This window comes from Scyliorhinus torazame, chromosome 14 (assembly GCF_047496885.1).
Source record: "Scyliorhinus torazame isolate Kashiwa2021f chromosome 14, sScyTor2.1, whole genome shotgun sequence".
Taxonomy (NCBI): Eukaryota; Metazoa; Chordata; class Chondrichthyes; order Carcharhiniformes; family Scyliorhinidae; genus Scyliorhinus; species Scyliorhinus torazame.
In genome coordinates this window covers 211,064,002-211,089,621 of record NC_092720.1, presented here as the reverse complement: position 1 = coordinate 211,089,621, position 25,620 = coordinate 211,064,002, and the positions used below count along the sequence as shown (strand labels likewise).

General features: G+C 56.7%; 1 protein-coding gene across 1 annotated transcript in view; it reads right to left on the bottom strand.

Moving 5' to 3' along the window:
- Positions 1-25,620, bottom strand: part of LOC140390449 (butyrophilin subfamily 1 member A1-like) — a 273,313-nt gene that overhangs the window by 225,538 nt on the left and 22,155 nt on the right. Inside the window, exons 2-4 of the mRNA XM_072475596.1 lie at positions 15,561-15,659; positions 5,368-5,712; positions 3,241-3,525 (exon numbers count right to left, since the gene is read on the bottom strand). Of these exons, the coding sequence (XP_072331697.1) occupies positions 3,241-3,525; positions 5,368-5,712; positions 15,561-15,624 (694 nt within the window). The 5' untranslated portion in view covers positions 15,625-15,659. The remainder of the gene's footprint in view (positions 1-3,240; positions 3,526-5,367; positions 5,713-15,560; positions 15,660-25,620) is intronic.

The window sequence follows — 25,620 nt, the reverse complement described above, 5'->3', positions numbered from 1 at the left end:
TCTCCCCCTGGCTCCCTCTCCATCTCCCCCTGGCTCCCTCTCCATCTCCCCCTGGCTCCCTCTCCATCTCCCCCTGGCTCCCTCTCCATCTCCCCCTGGCTCCCTCTCCATCTCCCCTGGCTCCCTCTCCATCTCCCCCTGGCTCCCTCTCCATCTCCCCCTGGCTCCCTCTCCATCTCCCTCTGGCTCCCTCTCCATCTCCCTCTGGCTCCCTCTCCATCTCCCTCTGGCTCCCTCTCCATCTCCCTCTGGCTCCCTCTCCATCTCCCTCTGGCTCCCTCTCCATCTCCCTCTGGCTCCCTCTCCATCTCCCTCTGGCTCCCTCTCCATCTCCCTCTGGCTCCCTCTCCATCTCCCTCTGGCTCCCTCTCCATCTCCCTCTGGCTCCCTCTCCATTTCCCTCTGGCTCCCTCTCCATCTCCCTCTGGCTCCCTCTCCATCTCCCTCTCCATCTCCCTCTGGCTCCCTCTCCATCTCCCTCTGGCTCCCTCTCCATCTCCCTCTGGCTCCCTCTCCCTCTCCCCCCGACACCCTCTCCCCCCGACACCCTCTCCCCCCGACACCCTCTCCCCCGACACCCTCTCCCCCCGACACCCTCTCCCCCCGACACCCTCTCCCCCCGACACCCTCTCCCCCGACACCCTCTCCCCCCGACACCCTCTCCCCCCGACACCCTCTCCCCCCGACACCCTCTCCCCCCGACACCCTCTCCCCCCGACACCCTCTCCCCCCGACACCCTCTCCCCCCGACACCCTCTCCCCCCGACACCCTCTCCCCCCGACACCCTCTCCCCCCGACACCCTCTCCCCCCGACACCCTCTCCCCCCGACACCCTCTCCCCCGACACCCTCTCCCCCCGACACCCTCTCCCCCCGACACCCTCTCCCCCCGACACCCTCTCCCCCCGACACCCTCTCCCCCCGACACCCTCTCCCCCCGACACCCTCTCCCCCCGACACCCTCTCCCCCCGACACCCTCTCCCCCCGACACCCTCTCCCCCCGACACCCTCTCCCCCCGACACCCTCTCCCCCCGACACCCTCTCCCCCCGACACCCTCTCCCCCCGACACCCTCTCCCCCCGACACCCTCTCCCCCCGACACCCTCTCCCCCCGACACCCTCTCCCCCCGACACCCTCTCCCCCCGACACCCTCTCCCCCCGACACCCTCTCCCCCCGACACCCTCTCCCCCCGACACCCTCTCCCCCCGACACCCTCTCCCCCCGACACCCTCTCCCCCCGACACCCTCTCCCCCCGACACCCTCTCCCCCCGACACCCTCTCCCCCCGACACCCTCTCCCCCCGACACCCTCTCCCCCCGACACCCTCTCCCCCCGACACCCTCTCCCCCCGACACCCTCTCCCCCCGACACCCTCTCCCCCCGACACCCTCTCCCCCCGACACCCTCTCCCCCCGACACCCTCTCCCCCGACACCCTCTCCCCCCGACACCCTCTCCCCCCGACACCCTCTCCCCCCGACACCCTCTCCCCCCGACACCCTCTCCCCCCGACACCCTCTCCCCCCGACACCCTCTCCCCCCGACACCCTCTCCCCCCGACACCCTCTCCCCCCGACACCCTCTCCCCCCGACACCCTCTCCCCCCGACACCCTCTCCCCCCGACACCCTCTCCCCCCGACACCCTCTCCCCCCGACACCCTCTCCCCCCGACACCCTCTCCCCCCGACACCCTCTCCCCCCGACACCCTCTCCCCCCCACACCCTCTCCCCCCCACACCCTCTCCCCCCCACACCCTCTCCCCCCCACACCCTCTCCCCCCCACACCCTCTCCCCCCCACACCCTCTCCCCCCCACACCCTCTCCCCCCCACACCCTCTCCCCCCCCACACCCTCTCCCCCCCCACACCCTCTCCCCCCCCACACCCTCTCCCCCCCACACCCTCTCCCCCCCACACCCTCTCCCCCCCACACCCTCTCCCCCCCACACCCTCTCCCTCCCACACCCTCTCCCCCCCACACCCTCTGCCCCCCACACCCTCTCCCCCCCCGACACCCTCTCCCCCCCGACACCCTCTCCCCCCCGACACCCTCTCCCCCCCGACACCCTCTCCCCCCGACACCCTCTCCCCCCCGACACCCTCTCCCCCCCCGACACCCTCTCCCCCCCGACACCCTCTCCCCCCGACACCCTCTCCCCCCGACACCCTCTCCCCCCGACACCCTCTCCCCCCCGACACCCTCTCCCCCCCGACACCCTCTCCCCCCGACACCCTCTCCCCCCGACACCGACACCCTCTCCCTCTGGCTCTGGCTCCATCTCCCTCTGGTGAACAGAGGTCACTGGAGCACTGAAATGTTCCTCAGCTACCAGCTCGCTGACCCATGGTCAGTTCCTCTTTTGGGCATTTATCTAGCGCCTGCCGTACAGTAAATCATCCCAGGAGAGACGCAAATTTGACAGCCATCAGGGACATCAGGTCAGGTGACCAAAAGCTTGGTCAAGGAGGACATTTTTAAAGATTGTCTTGATGGGAAAGGGAAATAGAGAGGGGGAGAGATTTCGGGAGGGAAGTCCAGAGCCTGGGCTCCAGCAGCCGAAGGCCTGGCCGCCAGTGGTGGAGCATTTGAATAAAAGAGGCCGGAACTAGAGGAATGCAGCAGAAGGTCGGAAAGATTTTACGGCATTGAGAGAGGTCGTTTGACCGGAGAGGGGTCAAGGGATGTAGGCCTCGTTGGCTAGGCCAGGGCCTACGGACCATCCGCAGTTGCCCTTGTTCAGAGGGCATTTAAGAGTCAACCACATTGCTGCAGCCGCAGTGACATGTGGGCCAGAAGTAAGGACGGCAGATTTCCTTCCGTGGACCAGATGGGCTTTTACGACAATTTGACAATCATTTCATGGTCATCATTAGACTTTTAATTCCAGATATTTGTGGAATTCAAATTTCACCGTCTGCCATGGTGGGCTTTGGACCCGGGTTCCCCCGGGTATTACCCGGAGTCTCTGGGGTTGGGGGTGGGCAGAGGAGAGAGGGGCGGCAGAGGCCAATGGTTGGGGCGTCAGAGGTCGGGGGCTGGTGGAAGTTCACGCCAGGGTGAATGTGAGCTCGTGCCAGCCTCCTCCATCTTGTTGAAGGGTGACCAATCATTCGCAGAGCTTCCCACATCGGAACGGGAGATCTCTGCACACCGGCTGGAGGCCGAGGTCCAATGGGGTACACCGCACGGATTTGGGCTCAGTGGCACACATGGAGAGATATGATTGTCACTCACCTGGGACAGAGAACACGGTACTGACCGTCCTGTTCAACCTCTCGCTCCCCAGTCGGCAGCTGAAGCTGTTCCCGGAGCCGCTCGTCACATCCAGGTAGCTCTTCACCATGATCAAGGTTTTGGGATTCTGATCTGTGACTGATTGGCTCTGCTCTGCCAGGGCCTTGCCCTCTCCGTCCTTCCACTCCACGGTGGGTGTAGGGTACCAGCTGTCGGACTCACACAGCAGCTGAATCCCATTCCCCAGGTACTTCACCAAGTTGACCGATGGCATCTCACCCAAACCTAAACAATGCAATTCGGATCAGTTACTAAACCCACACAGCGCTAACGGCAGCGCGGTGGCGCAGTGGTTAGAACTGCTTCCTCACGGCGCTGAGGTCCCAGGTTCGATCCCAGCTCTGGGTCAGTGTCCATGTGAGTTTGCACATTCTCCCCATGTCTGCGTGGGTTTCACCCCCACAACCCAAAGATTTGCAGGGTAAGTGGACTGGCCGTGCTAAATTGCGTCTTAATTGGTAAAAAAATGTTTTTTTAAACCACACAGCGTCACACAGGGTTAGAGGAGAGACAGTCACACACAGAAAGCTTGTCACGCGCACAGAGGCTGTCACGCGCGCAGAGGCTGTCGCGCGCGCAGAGGCTGTCGCGCGCGCAGAGGCTGTCGCGCGCGCAGAGGCTGTCGCGCGCGCAGAGGCTGTCGCGCGCGCAGACTGTCGCGCGCACAGACTGTCGCAGTGCTAACCACTGTGCCACCGTACTGCCCCAGGACCCAGTGCTGTGAGGCAGCAGTGCTAACCACTGTGCCACCATACTGCCCCAGGTCCCAGTGCTGTGAGGCAGCAGTGATAACCACTGTGCCACCGTACTGCCCCAGGTCCCAGTGCTGTGAGGCAGCAGTGATAACCACTATGCCGCCATACTGCCCCAGGTCCCAGTGCTGTGAGGCAGCAGTGCTAACCACTGTGCCACCATGCTGCCCAGGGTCCCCAGTGCTGTGAGGCAGCAGTGATAACCACTATGCCGCCATTCTGCCCCAGGTCCCAGCGCTTTGAGGCAGCAGTGCTAACCACTGTGCCACCGTACTGCCCAGGGTCCCCAGTGCTGTGAGGCAGCAGTGCTAACCACTGTGCCACCATGCTGCCCAGGGTCCCCAGCGCTGTGAGGCAGCAGTGCTAACCACTATGCCACCATGCTGCCCAGGGTCCCCAGTGCTGTGAGGCAGCAGTGATAACCACTGTGCCACCGTACTGCCCCAGGTCCCAGCGTGTGAGGCAGCAGTGCTAACCACTATGCCGCCATACTGCCCCAGGTCCCAAGTGCTGTGAGGCAGCAGTGCTAACCACTGTGCCACCGTACTGCCCCAGGTCCCAGTGCTGTGAGGCAGCAGTGCTAACCACTGTGCCACCGTACTGCCCCAAGTCCTCAGTGCTGTGAGGCAGCAGTGCTAACCACTGTGCCACCATGCTGCCCAGGGTCCCCAGTGCTGTGAGGCAGCAGTGCTAACCACTGTGCCACCGTACTGCCCCAAGTCCCCAGTGCTGTGAGGCAGCAGTGCTAACCACTGTGCCACCGTACTGCCCCAGGTCCCAGTGCTGTGAGGCAGCAGTGCTAACCACTGTGCCACCATGCTGCCCCAGGTCCCCAGTGCTGTGAGGCAGCAGTGCTAACCACTGTGCCATCGTGCCGCCCCAGTTCCCAGTGCTGTGAGGCAGCAGTGCTAGACACTGTGCCGCCATACTGCCCAGGTCCCAGTGCTGTGAGGCAGCAGTGCTAACCACTGTGCCATCGTGCCGCCCCAGTTCCCAGTGCTGTGAGGCAGCAGTGCTAACCACCGTGCCACCCCAGTTCCCAGTGCTGTGAGGCAGCAGTGCTAACCACCGTGCCGCCCCAGTTCCCTGCCTTTAAAGAAAAATGCACAATGGAGAAAGATGTAAAAGATGCTGATAGGTTGAGACAGAAGATGGGTGGAGGCTTGGCTTGCAGCTTGAATTCCGGGATAGACTGGATGGGTCGAATGGCCGGTTTCTATGCTGTAAATATCTGTAGTGGGGGTTGGGGAAGCACCAAGAAGAAATCACATTTCCACCACCCCACCGGACAAATCGAAGCTGGTAGATTACTTACTGGCCACGTTTAGGGTGACAATGGCGTCCTGGTACTCCCGTTCAGGTGTATCCACAAGACACTTGTACTCGCCCTCGTCCTTCAGCTCCACCTTCGTCAGCTTCAGAGAAACATTTCCATTCTGGAATTCGTTGGCAAAGAGCTGAGTCCTGTCCTTGAATCGGGCATCCTGCTCCGCGTTCTCATCCTGCCCAAACCGGTAGAGATGCACCAGCGCGTTCCCCTTGGTCCATCTGACCTCCATCTCCTTGATATTCAGCTTGGGGATCAGCTGGCATTCCAGCACGGTGCTGGTCCCGGCCTCCACCACGATTGGGAGCTGCAGGCAGGAGATTTGGAACGGGACTGCGGGCAAAAGGGGCAGCATATCAGTGAATAGGGAGGGAAGAGAGCGGGGAGGCGGCAGTGGTGTGCCGGGGGGGGGGGGGGGGGGGGGGGCAGAACACTCACGTCAGGACTCTCACTGGGGCACATCACAGAACTGTTACTGGCCCATCGTGTCCGCACCAGCTCTCGAAATGAACAGCATGACTTTCTCCCCGTCTACTCTGTCCAGCCTCTCTCATCATTCTGAACATCTCTCTCCCCTCAGCCTTCTTCTCTCCAAGGAGAACAGTCCCAACCTCTCCAATCTATCCTCATTATTACATTTCTCCTCTGTGGAACCATTATTGTAAACCCTGTGTTCACATCCTTCCTATAGTGTGGGGGCCAGAACTGTCCACAACATTCCAGCTGAGGTCTAAGTAGTGGCTTGTATAAAATCAGCATAACCATCTTGCTCCTGTGCGCTACGCTCGTTTAATAAAGCTCAGGATACTATCGGCTTTATTAACTGCTCACTCCACCTGTCTGACCACTTTCACTGATCTACGCACGTATAAACCGAGGGCCTTTCACGTATAAACCCAGGGCCTTTCACGTATAAACCGAGGGCCATCACGTATAAAACCAGGGCCTTCCACGTATGTACTCAGGGCCTTTCACGTATAAACCCAGGGCCTTTCACGTATAAACCAAGGGCCTTTCACGTATAAACCCAGGGCCTTTCACGTAGAAACCCAGGGCCTTTCACGTACAAACCCAGGGCCTTTCACGTACAAACCCAGGGCCTTTCACGTATAAACCCAGGGCCTTTCACGTACAAACCCAGGGCCTTTCACGTAGAAACCCAGGGCCTTTCACGTAGAAACCCAGGGCCTTTCACGTATAAACCCAGGGCCTTTCACGTACAAACCCAGGGCCTTTCACGTATAAACCCAGGGCCTTTCACGTATAAACCCAGGGCCTTTCACGTATAAACCCAGGGCCTTTCACGTATAAACCCAGGGCCTTTCACGTATAAACCCAGGGCCTTTCACGTATAAACCCAGGGCCTTTCACATATAAACCCAGGGCCTTTCACGTATAAACCCAGGGCCTTTCACGTATAAACCCAGGGCCTTCCACGTATAAACCCAGGGCCTTCCACGTAGAAACCCAGGGCCTTTCACCTATAAACCCAGGGCCTTTCACGTGTAAACCAAGGGCCTTTCACGTATAAACCCAGGGCCTTTCACCTATAAACCCAGGGCCTTTCACGTATAAACCCAGGCGCTTTCACGTATAAACCCAGGGCCTTTCACGTATAAACCCAGGGCCTTTCACGTATAAACCCAGGGCCTTCCACGTATAAACCCAGGGCCTTTCACGTATAAACCCAGGGCCTTTCACGTGTAAACCCAGGGCCTTTCACGTGTAAACCCAGGGCCTTTCACGTGTAAACCGACGGCCTTTCACGTATAAACCGAGGGCCTTCCACGTACAAACCCAGGGCCTTTCACGTATAAACCCAGGGCCTTTCACGTGTAAACCCAGGGCCTTTCACGTACAAACCCAGGGCCTTTCACGTGTAAACCCAGGGCCTTTCACGTGTAAACCGACGGCCTTTCACGTATAAACCGAGGGCCTTCCACGTATAAACCCAGGGCCTTTCACGTATAAACCCAGGGCCTTTCACGTATAAACCCAGAGCCTTCCACGTATAAACCCAGAGCCTTTCACGTATAAACCCAGAGCCTTTCACGTATAAACCCAGGGCCTTTCACGTACAAACCCAGGGCCTTTCACGTATAAACCCAGGGCCTTTCACGTGTAAACCCAGGGCCTTTCACGTGTAAACCGACGGCCTTTCACGTATAAACCGAGGGCCTTCCACGTATAAACCCAGAGCCTTTCACGTATAAACCCAGGGCCTTTCACGTATAAACCGAGGGCCTTTCAGGTATAAATCGAGGGCCTTTCACGTATAAACCCAGGGCCTTTCACGTACAAACCCAGGGCCTTTCACGTATAAACCCAGGGCCTTTCACGTATAAACCCAGGGCCTTTCACGTATAAACCCAGGGCCTTTCACGTATAAACCCAGGGCCTTTCACGTATAAACCCAGGGCCTTTCACGTACAAACCCAGGGCCTTTCACGTATAAACCCAGGGCCTTTCACGTATAAACCCAGGGCCTTTCACGTGTAAACCAAGGGCCTTTCACGTGTAAACCCAGGCCCTTTCACGTGTAAACCCAGGGCCTTTCACGTATAAACCCAGGGCCTTTCACGTATAAACCCAGGGCCTTTCACGTATAAACCCAGGGCCTTTCACATATAAACCCAGGGCCTTTCACATATAAACCCAGGGCCTTTCACGTATAAACCCAGGGCCTTTCACGTATAAACCCAGGGCCTTCCACGTATAAACCCAGGGCCTTCCACGTAGAAACCCAGGGCCTTTCACCTATAAACCCAGGGCCTTTCACGTGTAAACCAAGGGCCTTTCACGTATAAACCGACGGCCTTTCACGTATAAACCGAGGGCCTTCCACGTACAAACCCAGGGCCTTTCACGTATAAACCCAGGGCCTTTCACGTGTAAACCCAGGGCCTTTCACGTACAAACCCAGGGCCTTTCACGTGTAAACCCAGGGCCTTTCACGTGTAAACCGACGGCCTTTCACGTATAAACCGAGGGCCTTCCACGTATAAACCCAGGGCCTTTCACGTATAAACCCAGGGCCTTTCACGTATAAACCCAGAGCCTTCCACGTATAAACCCAGAGCCTTTCACGTATAAACCCAGAGCCTTTCACATATAAACCCAGGGCCTTTCACGTACAAACCCAGGGCCTTTCACGTATAAACCCAGGGCCTTTCACGTGTAAACCCAGGGCCTTTCACGTGTAAACCGACGGCCTTTCACGTATAAACCGAGGGCCTTCCACGTATAAACCCAGAGCCTTTCACGTATAAACCCAGGGCCTTTCACGTATAAACCGAGGGCCTTTCATGTATAAATCGAGGGCCTTTCACGTATAAACCCAGGGCCTTTCACGTATAAACCCAGGGCCTTTCACGTATAAACCCAGGGCCTTTCACGTATAAACCCAGGGCCTTTCACGTATAAACCCAGGGCCTTTCACGTATAAACCCAGGGCCTTTCACGTACAAACCCAGGGCCTTTCACGTATAAACCCAGGGCCTTTCACGTATAAACCCAGGGCCTTTCACGTATAAACCCAGGGCCTTTCACGTATAAACCGAGGGCCATCACGTATAAACCCAGGGCCTTTCACGTATAAACCGAGGGCCTTTCACGTATAAACCCAGGCCTTTCACGTACAAACCCAGGGCCTTTCACGTACAAACCCAGGGCCTTTCACGTATAAACCCAGGGCCTTTCACGTACACACCCAGGGCCTTTCACGTATAAACCCAGGGCCTTTCACGTGTAAACCCAGGGCCTTCCACGTACAAACCCAGGGCCTTTCACGTACAAACCCAGGGCCTTTCACGTGTAAACCCAGGGCCTTTCACGTATAAACCCAGGGCCTTTCACGTATAAACCCAGGGCCTTTCACGTATAAACCCAGGGCCTTTCACGTAGAAACCCAGGGCCTTTCACGTAGAAACCCAGGGCCTTTCACGTAGAAACCCAGGGCCTTTCACGTACAAACCCAGGGCCTTTCACGTATAAACCCAGGGCCTTTCACGTACAAACCCAGGGCCTTTCACGTACAAACCCAGGGCCTTTCACGGAGAAACCCAGGGCCTTTCACGTATAAACCCAGGGCCTTTCACGTATAAACCCAGGGCCTTTCACGTATAAACCCAGGGCCTTTCACGTATAAACCCAGGGCCTTTCACGTATAAACCCAGGGCCTTTCACGTATAAACCCAGGGCCTTTCACGTACAAACCCAGGGCCTTTCACGTATAAACCCAGGGCCTTTCACGTATAAACCCAGGGCCTTTCACGTGTAAACCAAGGGCCTTTCACGTGTAAACCCAGGGCCTTTCACGTATAAACCCAGGGCCTTTCACGTATAAACCCAGGGCCTTTCACGTATAAACCCAGGGCCTTTCACGTATAAACCGAGGGCCTTTCACGTATAAACCCAGGGCCTTTCACGTACAAACCCAGGGCCTTCCACGTATAAACCCAGGGCCTTTCACGTATAAACCCAGGGCCTTTCACGTATAAACCCAGGGCCTTTCACGTATAAACCCAGGGCCTTTCACGTACAAACCCAGGGCCTTTCACGTACAAACCCAGGGCCTTTCACGTATAAACCCAGGGCCTTTCACGTACAAACCCAGGGCCTTTCACGTACAAACCCAGGGCCTTTCACGTACAAACCCAGGGCCTTTCACGTATAAACCCAGGGCCTTCTACGTATAAACCCAGGGCCTTTCACGTATAAACCCAGGGCCTTTCACGTATAAACCAGGGCCTTCTACGTATAAACCCAGGGCCTTTCACGTATAAACCCAGGGCCTTTCACGTATAAACACAAGGCCTTTCACGTATAAACCCAGGGCCTTTCACGTATAAACCCAGGGCCTTTCACGTACAAACCCAGGGCCTTTCACATATAAACCCAGGGCCTTTCACGTATAAACCCAGGGCCTTTCACGTATAAACCCAGGGCCTTTCACGTATAAACCCAGGGCCTTTCACGTACAAACCCAGGGCCTTTCACGTATAAACCAGGGCCTTCTACGTATAAACCCAGGGCCTTTCACGTAGAAACCCAGGGCCTTTCACGTATAAACCCAGGGCCTTTCACGTATAAACCAGGGCCTTTCACGTATAAACCCAGGGCCTTTCACGTAGAAACCCAGGGCCTTTCACGTATAAACCCAGGGCCTTTCACATATAAACCCAGGGCCTTTCACGTATAAACCCAGGGCCTTTCACGTATAAACCAGGGGCCTTTCACGTATAAACCCAGGGCCTTTCACGTACAAACCCAGGGCCTTTCACGTATAAACCCAGGGCCTTTCACGTACAAACCCAGGGCCTTTCACGTATAAACCCAGGGCCTTTCACGTATAAAACCAGGGCCTTTCACGTATAAACCCAGGGCCTTTCACGTAGAAACCGAGGGCCTTTCACGTACAAACCCAGGGCCTTTCACGTACAAACCCAGGGCCTTTCACGTATGAACCCAGGGCCTTTCACGTATGAACCCAGGGCCTTTCACGTATAAACCCAGGGCCTTTCACGTATAAACCCAGGGCCTTTCACGTATGAACCCAGGGCCTTCCACGTATAAACCCAGGGCCTTTCACGTATAAACCCAGGGCCATCACGTATAAACCCAGGGCCTTTCACGTATAAACCGAGGGCCTTTCACGTATAAACCCAGGGCCTTTCACGTATAAACCCAGGGCCTTTCACGTATAAACCCAGGGCCTTTCACGTATAAACCCAGGGCCTTTCACGTACAAACCCAGGGCCTTTCACGTATAAACCAGGGCCTTCTACGTATAAACCCAGGGCCTTTCACGTAGAAACCCAGGGCCTTTCACGTATAAACCCAGGGCCTTTCACGTATAAACCAGGGCCTTCTACGTATAAACCCAGGGCCTTTCACGTAGAAACCCAGGGCCTTTCACGTATAAACCCAGGGCCTTTCACGTATAAACCCAGGGCCTTTCACGTATAAACCAGGGGCCTTTCACGTATAAACCAGGGGCCTTTCACGTATAAACCCAGGGCCTTTCACGTACAAACCCAGGGCCTTTCACGTATAAACCCAGGGCCTTTCACGTACAAACCCAGGGCCTTTCACGTATAAACCCAGGGCCTTTCACGTAGAAACCGAGGGCCTTTCACGTACAAACCCAGGGCCTTTCACGTATAAACCCAGGGCCTTTCACGTATGAACCCAGGGCCTTTCACGTATAAACCCAGGGCCTTTCACGTATAAACCCAGGGCCTTTCACGTATGAACCCAGGGCCTTCCACGTATAAACCCAGGGCCTTTCACGTATAAACCCAGGGCCATCACGTATAAACCCAGGGCCTTTCACGTATAAACCGAGGGCCTTTCACGTATAAACCCAGGGCCTTTCACGTATAAACCCAGGGCCTTTCACGTATAAACCCAGGGCCTTTCACGTAGAAACCCAGGGCCTTTCACGTATAAACCCAGGGCCTTTCACGTATAAACCCAGGGCCTTCCACGTATAAACCCAGGGCCTTTCACGTATAAACCGAGGGCCATCACGTATAAACCCAGGGCCTTTCACGTATAAACCCAGGGCCTTTCACGTATAAACCCAGGGCCTTTCACGTATAAACCCAGGGCCTTTCACGTAGAAACCCAGGGCCTTTCACGTACAAACCCAGGGCCTTTCACGTATAAACCCAGGGCCTTTCACGTACAAACCCAGGGCCTTTCACGTAGAAACCCAGGGCCTTTCACGTATAAACCCAGGGCCTTTCACGTAGAAACCCAGGGCCTTTCACGTACAAACCCAGGGCCTTTCACGTACACACCCAGGGCCTTTCACGTACAAACCCAGGGCCTTTCACGTACAAACCCAGGGCCTTTCACCTATAAACCCAGGGCCTTTCACGTGTAAACCCAGGGCCTTCCACGTACAAACCCAGGGCCTTTCACGTACAAACCCAGGGCCTTTCACGTACACACCCAGGGCCTTTCACGTACAAACCCAGGGCCTTTCACGTACAAACCCAGGGCCTTTCACGTATAAACCCAGGGCCTTCCACGTATAAACCCAGGGCCTTCTACGTATAAACCCAGGGCCTTTCACGTATGAACCCAGGGCCTTTCACGTATAAACCCAGGGCCTTTCACGTATAAACCCACGGCCTTTCACGTAGAAACCCAGGGCCTTTCACGTATGAACCCAGGGCCTTTCACCTGTAAACCCAGGGCCTTTCACGTACAAACCCAGGGCCTTTCACGTATAAACCCAGGGTCTTTCACGTATAAACCCAGGGCCTTTCACGTATAAACCCAGGGCCTTTCACGTATAAACCCAGGGCCTTTCACGTATAAACCCAGGGCCTTTCACGTATGAACCCAGGGCCTTTCACGTATAAACCCAGGGCCTTTCACGTATGAACCCAGGGCCTTTCACGTAGAAACCCAGGGCCTTTCACGTATAAACCCAGGGCCTTTCACGTATGAACCCAGGGCCTTTCACGTAGAAACCCAGGGCCTTTCACGTATGAACCCAGGGCCTTTCACGTATGAACCCAGGGCCGTTCACGTTTGAACCCAGGGCCTTTCACGTATAAACCCAGGGCCTTTCACGTATAAATGACTAGGGGGACTATCTCTGTAACCTCCTCAAGTCCCCTCCCCATCTCTGTAACCTCCTCCAGTCTCCCTCCCTTTCCCATCTCTGTAACCTCCTCCAGTCCCCCTCCCTTCCACATCTCTGTAACCTCCTCCAGTCCCCTGCCCATCTCTGTAACCTCCTCCAGTCCCTTCCCCATTTCTGTAACCTCCTCCAGTCCCCTCCCTTCCCCATCTCTGTAACCCCCTCCCTTCCCCATCTCTGTAACCTCCTCCAGTCCCCCTCCCTTCCCCATCTCTGTAACCTCCTCCAGTCCCCCTCCCTTCCCCATCTCTGCAACCTCCTCCAGTCACCCTCCCTTCCCCATCTCTGTAACCTCCCCAGTCCCCCTCCCTTCCCCATCTCTGTAACCTCCTCCAGTCCCCTCCCTTCCCCATCTCTGTATCCTCCTCCAGTCCCCCTCCCTTCCCCATCTCTGTAACCTCCTCCAGCCCCCCTCCCTTCCCCATCCCTGTAACCTCCTCCAGTCCCCTCCTTTCCCCATCTCTGTAACCTCCTCCGGTCCCCCTCCCTTCCCCGTCTCTGTAACCTCCTCCAGTCCCCTCCTTTCCCCATCTCTGTAACCTACTCCAGTCCCCCTCCCTTCCCCATCTCGGTAAACTCCTCCAGTCCCCCTCCCTTCCCCATCTCTGTAACCTCCTCCAGTCCCCTCCTTTCCCCATCTCTGTAACCTCCTCCAGTCCCTTTCCCATCTCTGTAACCTCCTCCAGTCCCCTCCTTTCCCCATCTCTGTAACCTACTCCAGTACCCCTCTCTTCCCCATCTCTGTAACCTCCTTAACTCCCTTCCCCATCTCTGTAACCTCCTCCAGTCCCCTCCTTTCCCCATCTCTGTAACCTCCTCCAGTCCCTTTCCCATCTCTGTAACCTCCTCCAGTCCCCTCCTTTCCCCATCTCTGTAACCTACTCCAGTACCCCTCTCTTCCCCATCTCTGTAACCTCCTTAACTCCCCTCCCCATCTCTGTAACCTCCTCCAGTCCCCTCCCTTCCCCATCTCTGTAACCTCCTCCAGTCCCTTTCCCCATCTCTGACACCTCCTCCAGTCCCTTTCCCCATCTCTGTAACCTCCTCCAGTCCCTTTCCGCATCTCTGTAACCGCCTCCAGTCCCCCTCCGTTCCCCATCTCAGTAACCTCCTCCAGTCCCCCTCCCTTCCCCATCTCTGTCACCTCCTCCAGTCCCTTTCCCCATCTCTGTAACCTCCTCCAGTCCCTTCCCCATCTCTGTAACCTCCTCGAGTCCCCCTCCCTTCTCCATCTCTGTAACCTCCTCCAGTCCCCCCGCTTCCCCATCTCTGTAACCTCCTCCAGCCCCCTCCCTTCCTCATCACTGTAACCTCCTCCAGTCCCCTCCCTTCTCCATCTCTGTAACCTCTTCCAGTCCCCTCCCTTCCCCATCTCTGTAACCTCCTCCCTTCCCCATCTCTGTAACCTCCTCCAGTCCCCCTCCCTTCCCCAACTCTGTAACCTCCTCCAGTCCCCTCCCTTCCCCATCTCTGTAACCTCCTCCAGTCCCTTCCCCAGCTCTGTAACCTCCTCCAGTCCCTTCCCCATCTTTGTAACCTCCTCTAGTCCCCTCCCTTCCCCATCACTGTAACCTCCTCCAGTCCCTTCCCCATTTCTGTAACCTCCTCCAGTCCCCTCCCTTCCCCATCTCTGTAACCTCCTCCAGTCCCCTCCCCATCTCTGTAACCTCCTCCAGTCCCTTCCCCGTCTCTGTGACCTCTTCCATCACGCAACACCCACCCTCCCAGTAAATCTGAACCCCTCCAATGTGACCTCTCAGACAGTCAGCTGAAGGTGTGGAATCAATGTAAGTTGTTCTTGTAGCAGATTTAATGCAAAGAAATAACTTGCAGGGCTGTGTGAAATAGCCTGGAGGGGCCGGTGCTTTGAACATAACATAGAACATACAGTGCAGAGGGAGGCCATTCGGCCCATCGAGTCTGCACCCACTTAGGCCCTCACTGCCACCCTGTCCCCATAACCCATTAACCCCACCTCACCTTTTTGGATGCTAAGGACAATTTATCATCGCCAATCCACCTAACCTGCACATCTTTGGACTATGGGAGGAAACCGGAGCACCCGGAGGAAACCCACGCAGACACGGGGAGAACGTGCAGACTCCGCACAGACAGTGACCCAAGCCGGGAATCGAACCTGGGACCCTGGCGCTGTGAAGCCACAGTGCTGTCCACTTGTGCTACCGTGCTGCCCAATGCTATTCGCAATGGGACAGAGTGAACAAGATGCCTTCAGCCTTCGCCAATGGTCAGTGAAGAAAGCTGCGAGACTCCATTACTCACCGATTGTCCACAAGATCAAATTGGTCATAGAGTCTCTAGGCAGCACAGGAGGAGGCCATTCAGCCCACTGGGCCCATGCCAGCTCTCTGAAGAGCGGCTGCTGTTCAATCTCTTCGATTATTAACAGCTTTCAAATTCCATTCCCCACCCCGCCAAACACATTCCTTCTGCCTCCACAACACTGAGCGAGGGGGTTGGGGGTGAGGGGAGGGGGTGTTATTTCAGCAGTGGTGTCTCTCACCTGTCAGTGCAGAATGGATCCCGAGGAGCAGAATCAGAGCCCAGGGCCCCACCCTCCCGAACATCCTCAGCGAAACTCCGAAGCCTGTCCGTGCAGGCCCTGAAAAGACAAGAGGTTTCATTAGGGTTCAAGTCTTCTCAGAAACAATCTAATGGACAGTCCTGCATCAGGCCGTTCAGCCCAACAGGTTGGTGCTAGCCTTTATGCTCTGCATTACCCGCCTCCTGTTTTATTTTATCTCACCCTGTTCCCCTCTCCCTCTCGGGTTTATCCAAATTCACCTCAATCCACACGATTCTCCTCAACTACACCCTGTGGTAGAAAGTTCCACATTCTCACAACACTCTGGGTAAATAGGTTTCTCCTGAATTCCCAACTGGATTTATTAGTGACGATCATTTTATTTATTTATCCTTGGGATGTATACATCACTGGCTGAGGCAGCATTTATTACCCATCCCTAATTGCCCTTGAAAAGATAGTAGTGAGCTGCCTACTTGAACCCGCTGCAGTGCCTGAGGTGTAGGTACACCCATCATGCTGTTCGGGAGGGAGCTCCAGGATTTTTACCGAGCGACAGTGAAGGAGCGGCGATATATTTCCAAGTCAGGATTCTGAGTGACTCGGAGGGGATCCTCCAGGTGGTGGTGTTCCCCTCAGGTACCTGCTGACCTTGTCCCTCAAGCTGAGTTTGTGAGTTTGGAAGTTGCTGACGAAGGAGATACTGCGCAGTATCTATGTTCATCACCATCTAAAATTCCACACACTCACTTTTCATTTCCGTTTTGGAAAGTCAGTTCATCTCACCCATCCCAGTCCTCAGTTACTGACTGCTGCACAGGTGCCAGTCCTCAGCTACTGACTGCTGCACAGGTGCCAGTCCTCAGCTACTGACTGCTGCACAGGTGCCAGTCCTCAGTTACTAACTGCTGCACAGGTGCCAGTCCTCAGTTACTAACTGCTGCACAGGTGCCAGTCCTCAGCTACTGACTGCTGCACAGGTGCCAGTCCTCAGTGACTGACCGCTGCACAGGTGCCAGTCCTCAGCTACTGACTGCTGCACAGGTGCCAGTCCTCAGTTACTGACTGCTGCACAGGTGCCAGTCCTCAGCTACTGACTGCTGCACAGGTGCCAGTCCTCAGCTACTGACTGCTGCACAGGTGCCAGTCCTCAGTGACTGACAGCTGCACAGGTGCCAGTCCTCAGCTACTGACTGCTGCACAGATCCCAGTCCTCAGCTACTGACTGCTGCACAGATCCCAGTCCTCAGCTACTGACTGTGGCACAGGTGCCAGTCCTGAGTGACTGACTGCTGCACAGGTGCCAGTCCTCAGTGACTGACTGCTGCACAGGTGCCAGTCCTCAGTGACTGACTGCTGCACAGGTGCCAGTCCTCAGTGACTGACTGCTGCACAGATCCCAGTCCTCAGCTACTGACTGCTGCACAGGTGCCAGTCCTCAGTGACTGACTGCTGCACAGGTGCCAGTCCTCAGTGACTGACTGCTGCACAGGTGCCAGTCCTCAGTTACTGACTGCTGCACAGGTGCCAGTCCTCAGCTACTGACTGCTGCATAGGTGCCAGTCCTCAGTTACTGACTGCCGCACAGATGCCAGTCCTCAGTTACTGACTGCTGCACAGATGCCAGTCCTCAGTTACTGACTGCTGCACTGATGCGAGTCCTCAGTTACTGACTGCTGCACAGGTGCGAGTCCTCAGTTACTGACTGCTGCACAGGTCCCTGTCCTCCGTTACTGACTGCTGCACAGGTGCAAATCCTCAGCTACTGACTGCTGCACAGGTGCCAGTCCTCAGTGACTGACTGCTGCACAGGTGCCAGTCCTCAGTAACTGACTGCCGCACAGATGCCAGTCCTCAGCTACGGGCTGCTGCACAGTTGCCTGTCCTCAGTTACTGACTGCTGCACAGGTGCCAGTCCTCAGTTACTGACTGCTGCACAGATGCCAGTCCTCAGTTACTGACTGCTGCACAGGTGCCAGTCCTCAGTTACTGACTGCTGCACAGATGCCAGTCCTCAGTTACTGACTGCTGCACAGGTGCCAGTCCTCAGTTACTGACTGCTGCACTGATGCGAGTCCTCAGTTACTGACTGCTGCACAGGTGCGAGTCCTCAGTTACTGACTGCTGCACAGGTCCCTGTCCTCCGTTACTGACTGCTGCACAGGTGCAAATCCTCAGTTACTGATGGCTGCACAGGTCCATGTCCTCAGCTACTGACTGCTGCACAGGTGCCAGTCCTCAGTTACTTACTGCTGCACAGGTGCCAGTCCTCAGCTACTGACTGCTGCACAGGTCCCTGTCCTCAGTGACTGGCTGCTGCACAGGTGCCAGTCCTCAGTTACTGACTGCTGCACAGGTGCCAGTCCTCAGTTACTGACTGCTGCACAGGTGCCAGTCCTCAGTGACTGACTGCTGCACAGGTGCCAGTCCTCAGTGACTGACTGCTGCACAGGTGCCAGTCCTCAGTGACTGACTGCTGCACAGGTGCCAGTCCTCAGTTACTGACTGCTGCACAGGTGCCAGTCCTCAGTTACTGACTGCTGCACAGGTGCCAGTCCTCAGTCACTGACTGCTGCACAGGTGCCAGTCCTCAGTCACTGACTGCTGCACAGATCCCAGTCCTCAGTTACTGACTGCTGCACAGGTGCCAGTCCTCAGCTACTGACTGCTGCACAGGTGTCGGTCCTCAGTGACTGACTGCTGCACAGGTGCCTGTCCTCAGTGACTGACTGCTGCACAGCTGCCAGTCCTCAGTTACTGACTGCTGCACAGGTGCCAGTCCTCAGCTACTGACTGCTGCATAGGTGCCAGTCCTCAGTTACTGACTGCTGCACAGATGCCAGTCCTCAGCTACGGGCTGCTGCACAGTTGCCTGTCCTCAGTTACTGACTGCTGCACAGGTGCCAGTCCTCAGTTACTGACTGCTGCACAGATGCCAGTCCTCAGTTACTGACTGCTGCACTGATGCGAGTCCTCAGTTACTGACTGCTGCACAGGTGCGAGTCCTCAGTTACTGACTGCTGCACAGGTCCCTGTCCTCCGTTACTGACTGCTGCACAGGTGCAAATCCTCAGTTACTGATGGCTGCACAGGTCCATGTCCTCAGCTACTGACTGCTGCACAGGTGCCAGTCCTCAGTTACTGACTGCTGCACAGGTGCCAGTCCTCAGCTACTGACTGCTGCACAGGTCCCTGTCCTCAGTGACTGGCTGCTGCACAACTGCCAGTCCTCAGTTACTGACTGCTGCACAGGTGCCAGTCCTCAGTTACTGACTGCTGCACAGGTGCCAGTCCTCAGTGACTGACTGCTGCACAGGTGCCAGTCCTCAGTGACTGACTGCTGCACAGGTGCCAGTCCTCAGTGACTGACTGCTGCACAGGTGCCAGTCCTCAGTTACTGACTGCTGCACAGGTGCCAGTCCTCAGTTACTGACTGCTGCACAGATGCCAGTCCTCAGTTACTGACTGCTGCACTGATGCGAGTCCTCAGTTACTGACTGCCGCACAGGTGCGAGTCCTCAGTTACTGACTGCTGCACAGGTCCCTGTCCTCCGTTACTGACTGCTGCACAGGTGCAAATCCTCAGCTACTGACTGCTGCACAGGTGCCAGTCCTCAGTGACTGACTGCTGCACAGGTGCCAGTCCTCAGTAACTGACTGCCGCACAGATGCCAGTCCTCAGCTACGGGCTGCTGCACAGTTGCCTGTCCTCAGTTACTGACTGCTGCACAGGTGCCAGTCCTCAGTTACTGACTGCTGCACAGATGCCAGTCCTCAGTTACTGACTGCTGCACAGGTGCGAGTCCTCAGTTACTGACTGCTGCACAGATGCCAGTCCTCAGCTACTGACTGCTGCACAGATCCCAGTCCTCAGCTACTGACTGTGGCACAGGTGCCAGTCCTCAGTGACTGACTGCTGCACTGATGCGAGTCCTCAGTTACTGACTGCTGCACAGGTGCGAGTCCTCAGTTACTGACTGCTGCACAGGTCCCTGTCCTCCGTTACTGACTGCTGCACAGGTGCAAATCCTCAGTTACTGATGGCTGCACAGGTCCATGTCCTCAGCTACTGACTGCTGCACAGGTGCCAGTCCTCAGTTACTTACTGCTGCACAGGTGCCAGTCCTCAGCTACTGACTGCTGCACAGGTCCCTGTCCTCAGTGACTGACTGCTGCACAGGTGCCAGTCCTCAGTGACTGACTGCTGCACAGATGCCAGTCCTCAGCTACGGGCTGCTGCACAGGTGCCAGTCCTCAGTTACTGACTGCTGCACAGGTGCCAGTCCTCAGTTACTGACTGCTGCACAGGTGCCAGTCCTCAGTGACTGACTGCTGCACAGGTGCCAGTCCTCAGTGACTGACTGCTGCACAGGTGCCAGTCCTCAGTGACTGACTGCTGCACAGGTGCCAGTCCTCAGTTACTGACTGCTGCACAGGTGCCAGTCCTCAGTTACTGACTGCTGCACAGGTGCCAGTCCTCAGTCACTGACTGCTGCACAGGTGCCAGTCCTCAGTCACTGACTGCTGCACAGATCCCAGTCCTCAGTTACTGACTGCTGCACAGGTGCCGGTCCTCAGCTACTGACTGCTGCACAGGTGTCGGTCCTCAGTGACTGACTGCTGCACAGGTGCCTGTCCTCAGTGACTGACTGCTGCACAGCTGCCAGTCCTCAGTTACTGACTGCTGCACAGGTGCCAGTCCTCAGCTACTGACTGCTGCATAGGTGCCAGTCCTCAGTTACTGACTGCTGCACAGATGCCAGTCCTCAGCTACGGGCTGCTGCACAGTTGCCTGTCCTCAGTTACTGACTGCTGCACAGGTGCCAGTCCTCAGTTACTGACTGCTGCACAGATGCCAGTCCTCAGTTACTGACTGCTGCACTGATGCGAGTCCTCAGTTACTGACTGCTGCACAGGTGCGAGTCCTCAGTTACTGACTGCTGCACAGGTCCCTGTCCTCCGTTACTGACTGCTGCACAGGTGCAAATCCTCAGTTACTGATGGCTGCACAGGTCCATGTCCTCAGCTACTGACTGCTGCACAGGTGCCAGTCCTCAGTTACTGACTGCTGCACAGGTGCCAGTCCTCAGCTACTGACTGCTGCACAGGTCCCTGTCCTCAGTGACTGGCTGCTGCACAACTGCCAGTCCTCAGTTACTGACTGCTGCACAGGTGCCAGTCCTCAGTTACTGACTGCTGCACAGGTGCCAGTCCTCAGTGACTGACTGCTGCACAGGTGCCAGTCCTCAGTGACTGACTGCTGCACAGGTGCCAGTCCTCAGTGACTGACTGCTGCACAGGTGCCAGTCCTCAGTGACTGACTGTTGCACAGGTGCCAGTCCTCAGTTACTGACTGCTGCACAGATGCCAGTCCTCAGTTACTGACTGCTGCACTGATGCGAGTCCTCAGTTACTGACTGCTGCACAGGTGCGAGTCCTCAGTTACTGACTGCTGCACAGGTCCCTGTCCTCCGTTACTGACTGCTGCACAGGTGCAAATCCTCAGTTACTGATGGCTGCACAGGTCCATGTCCTCAGCTACTGACTGCTGCACAGGTGCCAGTCCTCAGTTACTGACTGCTGCACAGGTGCCAGTCCTCAGCTACTGACTGCTGCACAGGTCCCTGTCCTCAGTGACTGGCTGCTGCACAACTGCCAGTCCTCAGTTACTGACTGCTGCACAGGTGCCAGTCCTCAGTTACTGACTGCTGCACAGGTGCCAGTCCTCAGTGACTGACTGCTGCACAGGTGCCAGTCCTCAGTGACTGACTGCTGCACAGGTGCCAGTCCTCAGTGACTGACTGCTGCACAGGTGCCAGTCCTCAGTGACTGACTGCTGCACAGGTGCCAGTCCTCAGTTACTGACTGCTGCACAGGTGCCAGTCCTCAGTTACTGACTGCTGCACAGATGCCAGTCCTCAGTTACTGACTGCTGCACTGATGCGAGTCCTCAGTTACTGACTGCTGCACAGGTGCCAGTCCTCAGTGACTGACTGCTGCACAGATGCCAGTCCTCAGTTACTGACTGCTGCACAGATGCCAGTCCTCAGCTACTGACTGCTGCACTGATGCGAGTCCTCCGTTACTGACTGCTGCACAGGTGCAAATCCTCAGCTACTGACTGCTGCACAGGTGCCAGTCCTCAGTGACTGACTGCTGCACAGGTGCCAGTCCTCAGTAACTGACTGCCGCACAGATGCCAGTCCTCAGCTACGGGCTGCCGCACAGGTGCCTGTCCTCAGTTACTGACTGCTGCACAGGTGCCAGTCCTCAGTGACTGACTGCTGCACAGGTGCCAGTCCTCAGTAACTGACTGCCGCACAGATGCCAGTCCTCAGCTACGGGCTGCTGCACAGGTGCCTGTCCTCAGCTACTGACTGCTGCACAGGTGCCAGTCCTCAGTGACTGACTGCTGCACTGATGCGAGTCCTCAGTTACTGACTGCTGCACAGGTGCGAGTCCTCAGTTACTGACTGCTGCACAGGTGCGAGTCCTCCGTTACTGACTGCTGCACAGGTGCAAATCCTCAGTTACTGATGGCTGCACAGGTCCATGTCCTCAGCTACTGACTGCTGCACAGGTGCCAGTCCTCAGTGACTGACTGCTGCACAGGTGCCAGTCCTCAGTGACTGACTGCTGCACAGGTGCCAGTCCTCAGTGACTGACTGCTGCACAGGTGCCAGGCCTCAGTGACTGACTGCTGCACAGGTGCCAGTCCTCAGTTAATGACTGCTGCACAGGTGCCAGTCCTCAGTTACTGACTGCTGCACAGGTGCCACTCCTCAGTCACTGACTGCTGCACAGGTGCCAGTCCTCAGTCACTGACTGCTGCACAGATCCCAGTCCTCAGTTACTGACTGCTGCACAGGTGCCAGTCCTCAGCTACTGACTGCTGCACAGGTGTCGGTCCTCAGTGACTGACTGCTGCACAGGTGCCTGTCCTCAGTGACTGACTGCTGCACAGCTGCCAGTCCTCAGTTACTGACTGCTGCACAGGTGCCAGTCCTCAGCTACTGACTGCTGCATAGGTGCCAGTCCTCAGTTACTGACTGCTGACAGGTGCCAGTCCTCAGTGACTGACTGCTGCACAGGTGCCAGTCCTCAGTAACTGACTGCCGCACAGATGCCAGTCCTCAGCTACGGGCTGCCGCACAGGTGCCTGTCCTCAGTTACTGACTGCTGCACAGGTGCCAGTCCTCAGTGACTGACTGCTGCACAGGTGCCAGTCCTCAGTAACTGACTGCCGCACAGATGCCAGTCCTCAGCTACGGGCTGCTGCACAGGTGCCTGTCCTCAGCTACTGACTGCTGCACAGGTGCCAGTCCTCAGTGACTGACTGCTGCACTGATGCGAGTCCTCAGTTACTGACTGCTGCACAGGTGCGAGTCCTCAGTTACTGACTGCTGCACAGGTCCCTGTCCTCCGTTACTGACTGCTGCAAAGGTGCAAATCCTCAGTTACTGATGGCTGCACAGGTCCATGTCCTCAGCTACTGACTGCTGCACAGGTGCCAGTCCTCAGTTACTTACTGCTGCACAGGTGCCAGTCCTCAGCTACTGACTGCTGCACAGGTCCCTGTCCTCAGTGACTGGCTGCTGCACAGGTGCCAGTCCTCAGTTACTGACTGCTGCACAGGTGCCAGTCCTCAGTGACTGACTGCTGCACAGGTGCCAGTCCTCAGTGACTGACTGCTGCACAGGTGCCAGTCCTCAGTGACTGACTGCTGCACAGGTGCCAGGCCTCAGTGACTGACTGCTGCACAGGTGCCAGTCCTCAGTTACTGACTGCTGCACAGGTGCCAGTCCTCAGTTACTGACTGCTGCACAGGTGCCAGTCCTCAGTCACTGACTGCTGCACAGGTGCCAGTCCTCAGTCACTGACTGCTGCACAGATCCCAGTCCTCAGTTACTGACTGCTGCACAGGTGCCAGTCCTCAGCTACTGACTGCTGCACAGGTGTCGGTCCTCAGTGACTGACTGCTGCACAGGTGCCTGTCCTCAGTGACTGACTGCTGCACAGCTGCCAGTCCTCAGTTACTGACTGCTGCACAGGTGCCAGTCCTCAGCTACTGACTGCTGCATAGGTGCCAGTCCTCAGTTACTGACTGCTGCACAGATGCCAGTCCTCAGCTACGGGCTGCTGCACAGTTGCCTGTCCTCAGTTACTGACTGCTGCACAGGTGCCAGTCCTCAGTTACTGACTGCTGCACAGATGCCGGTCCTCAGTGACTGGCTGCTGCACAACTGCCAGTCCTCAGTTACTGACTGCTGCACAGGTGCCAGTCCTCAGTTACTGACTCCTGCACAGGTCCCTGTCCTCAGTGACTGGCTGCTGCACAACTGCCAGTCCTCAGTTACTGACTGCTGCACAGGTGCCAGTCCTCAGTTACTGACTGCTGCACTGATGCGAGTCCTCAGTTACTGACTGCTGCACAGGTGCGAGTCCTCAGTTAATGACTGCTGCACAGGTCCCTGTCCTCCGTTACTGACTGCTGCACAGGTGCAAATCCTCAGTTACTGATGGCTGCACAGGTCCATGTCCTCAGCTACTGACTGCTGCACAGGTGCCAGTCCTCAGTTACTGACTGCTGCACAGGTGCCAGTCCTCAGCTACTGACTGCTGCACAGGTCCCTGTCCTCAGTGACTGGCTGCTGCACAACTGCCAGTCCTCAGTTACTGACTGCTGCACAGGTGCCAGTCCTCAGTTACTGACTGCTGCACAGGTGCCAGTCCTCAGTGACTGACTGCTGCACAGGTGCCAGTCCTCAGTGACTGACTGCTGCACAGGTGCCAGTCCTCAGTGACTGACTGCTGCACAGGTGCCTGTCCTCAGTGACTGACTGCTGCACAGCTGCCAGTCCTCAGTTACTGACTGCTGCACAGGTGCCAGTCCTCAGCTACTGACTGCTGCACAGGTGCCTGTCCTCAGCTACTGACTGCTGCACAGGTCCCTGTTCTCAGTGCCTGACTGCTGCACAGGTGCCAGTCCTCAGTGACTAACTGCTGCACAGGTCCCTGTCCTCAGCTACTGACTGCTGCACATGTCCCTGTCCTCAGTTACTGACTGCTGCACAGGTGCCGGTCCTCAGTGACTGACTGCTGCACAGGTGCCTGTCCTCAGTGACTGACTGCTGCACAGGTGCCTGTCCTCAGTGACTGACTGCTGCACAGGTGCCAGTCCTCAGTTACTGACTGCTGCACAGGTGCCAGTCCTCAGCTACTGACTGCTGCATAGGTGCCAGTCCTCAGTTACTGACTGCTGCACAGATGCCAGTCCTCAGCTACGGGCTGCTGCACAGTTGCCTGTCCTCAGTTACTGACTGCTGCACAGGTGCCAGTCCTCAGTTACTGACTGCTGCACAGATGCCAGTCCTCAGTTACTGACTGCTGCACTGATGCGAGTCCTCAGTTACTGACTGCTGCACAGGTGCGAGTCCTCAGTTACTGACTGCTGCACAGGTCCCTGTCCTCCGTTACTGACTGCTGCACAGGTGCCAGTCCTCAGTTACTGACTGCTGCACAGGTGCCAGTCCTCAGTGACTGACTGCTGCACAGATGCCAGTCCTCAGTGACTGACTGCTGCACAGGTGCCAGTCCTCAGTGACTGACTGCTGCACAGGTGCCAGTCCTCAGTTACTGACTGCTGCACAGGTGCCAGTCCTCAGTTACTGACTGCTGCACAGGTGCCAGTCCTCAGTCACTGACTGCTGCACAGATCCCAGTCCTCAGTTACTGACTGCTGCACAGGTGCCAGTCCTCAGCTACTGACTGCTGCACAGGTGTCGGTCCTCAGTGACTGACTGCTGCACAGGTGCCTGTCCTCAGTGACTGACTGCTGCACAGGTGCCAGTCCTCAGCTACTGACTGCTGCACAGGTGTCGGTCCTCAGTGACTGACTGCTGCACAGCTGCCAGTCCTCAGTTACTGACTGCTGCACAGGTGCCAGTCCTCAGCTACTGACTGCTGCACAGGTCCCTGTCCTCAGCTACTGACTGCTGCACAGCTGCCAGTCCTCAGTTACTGACTGCTGCACAGGTGC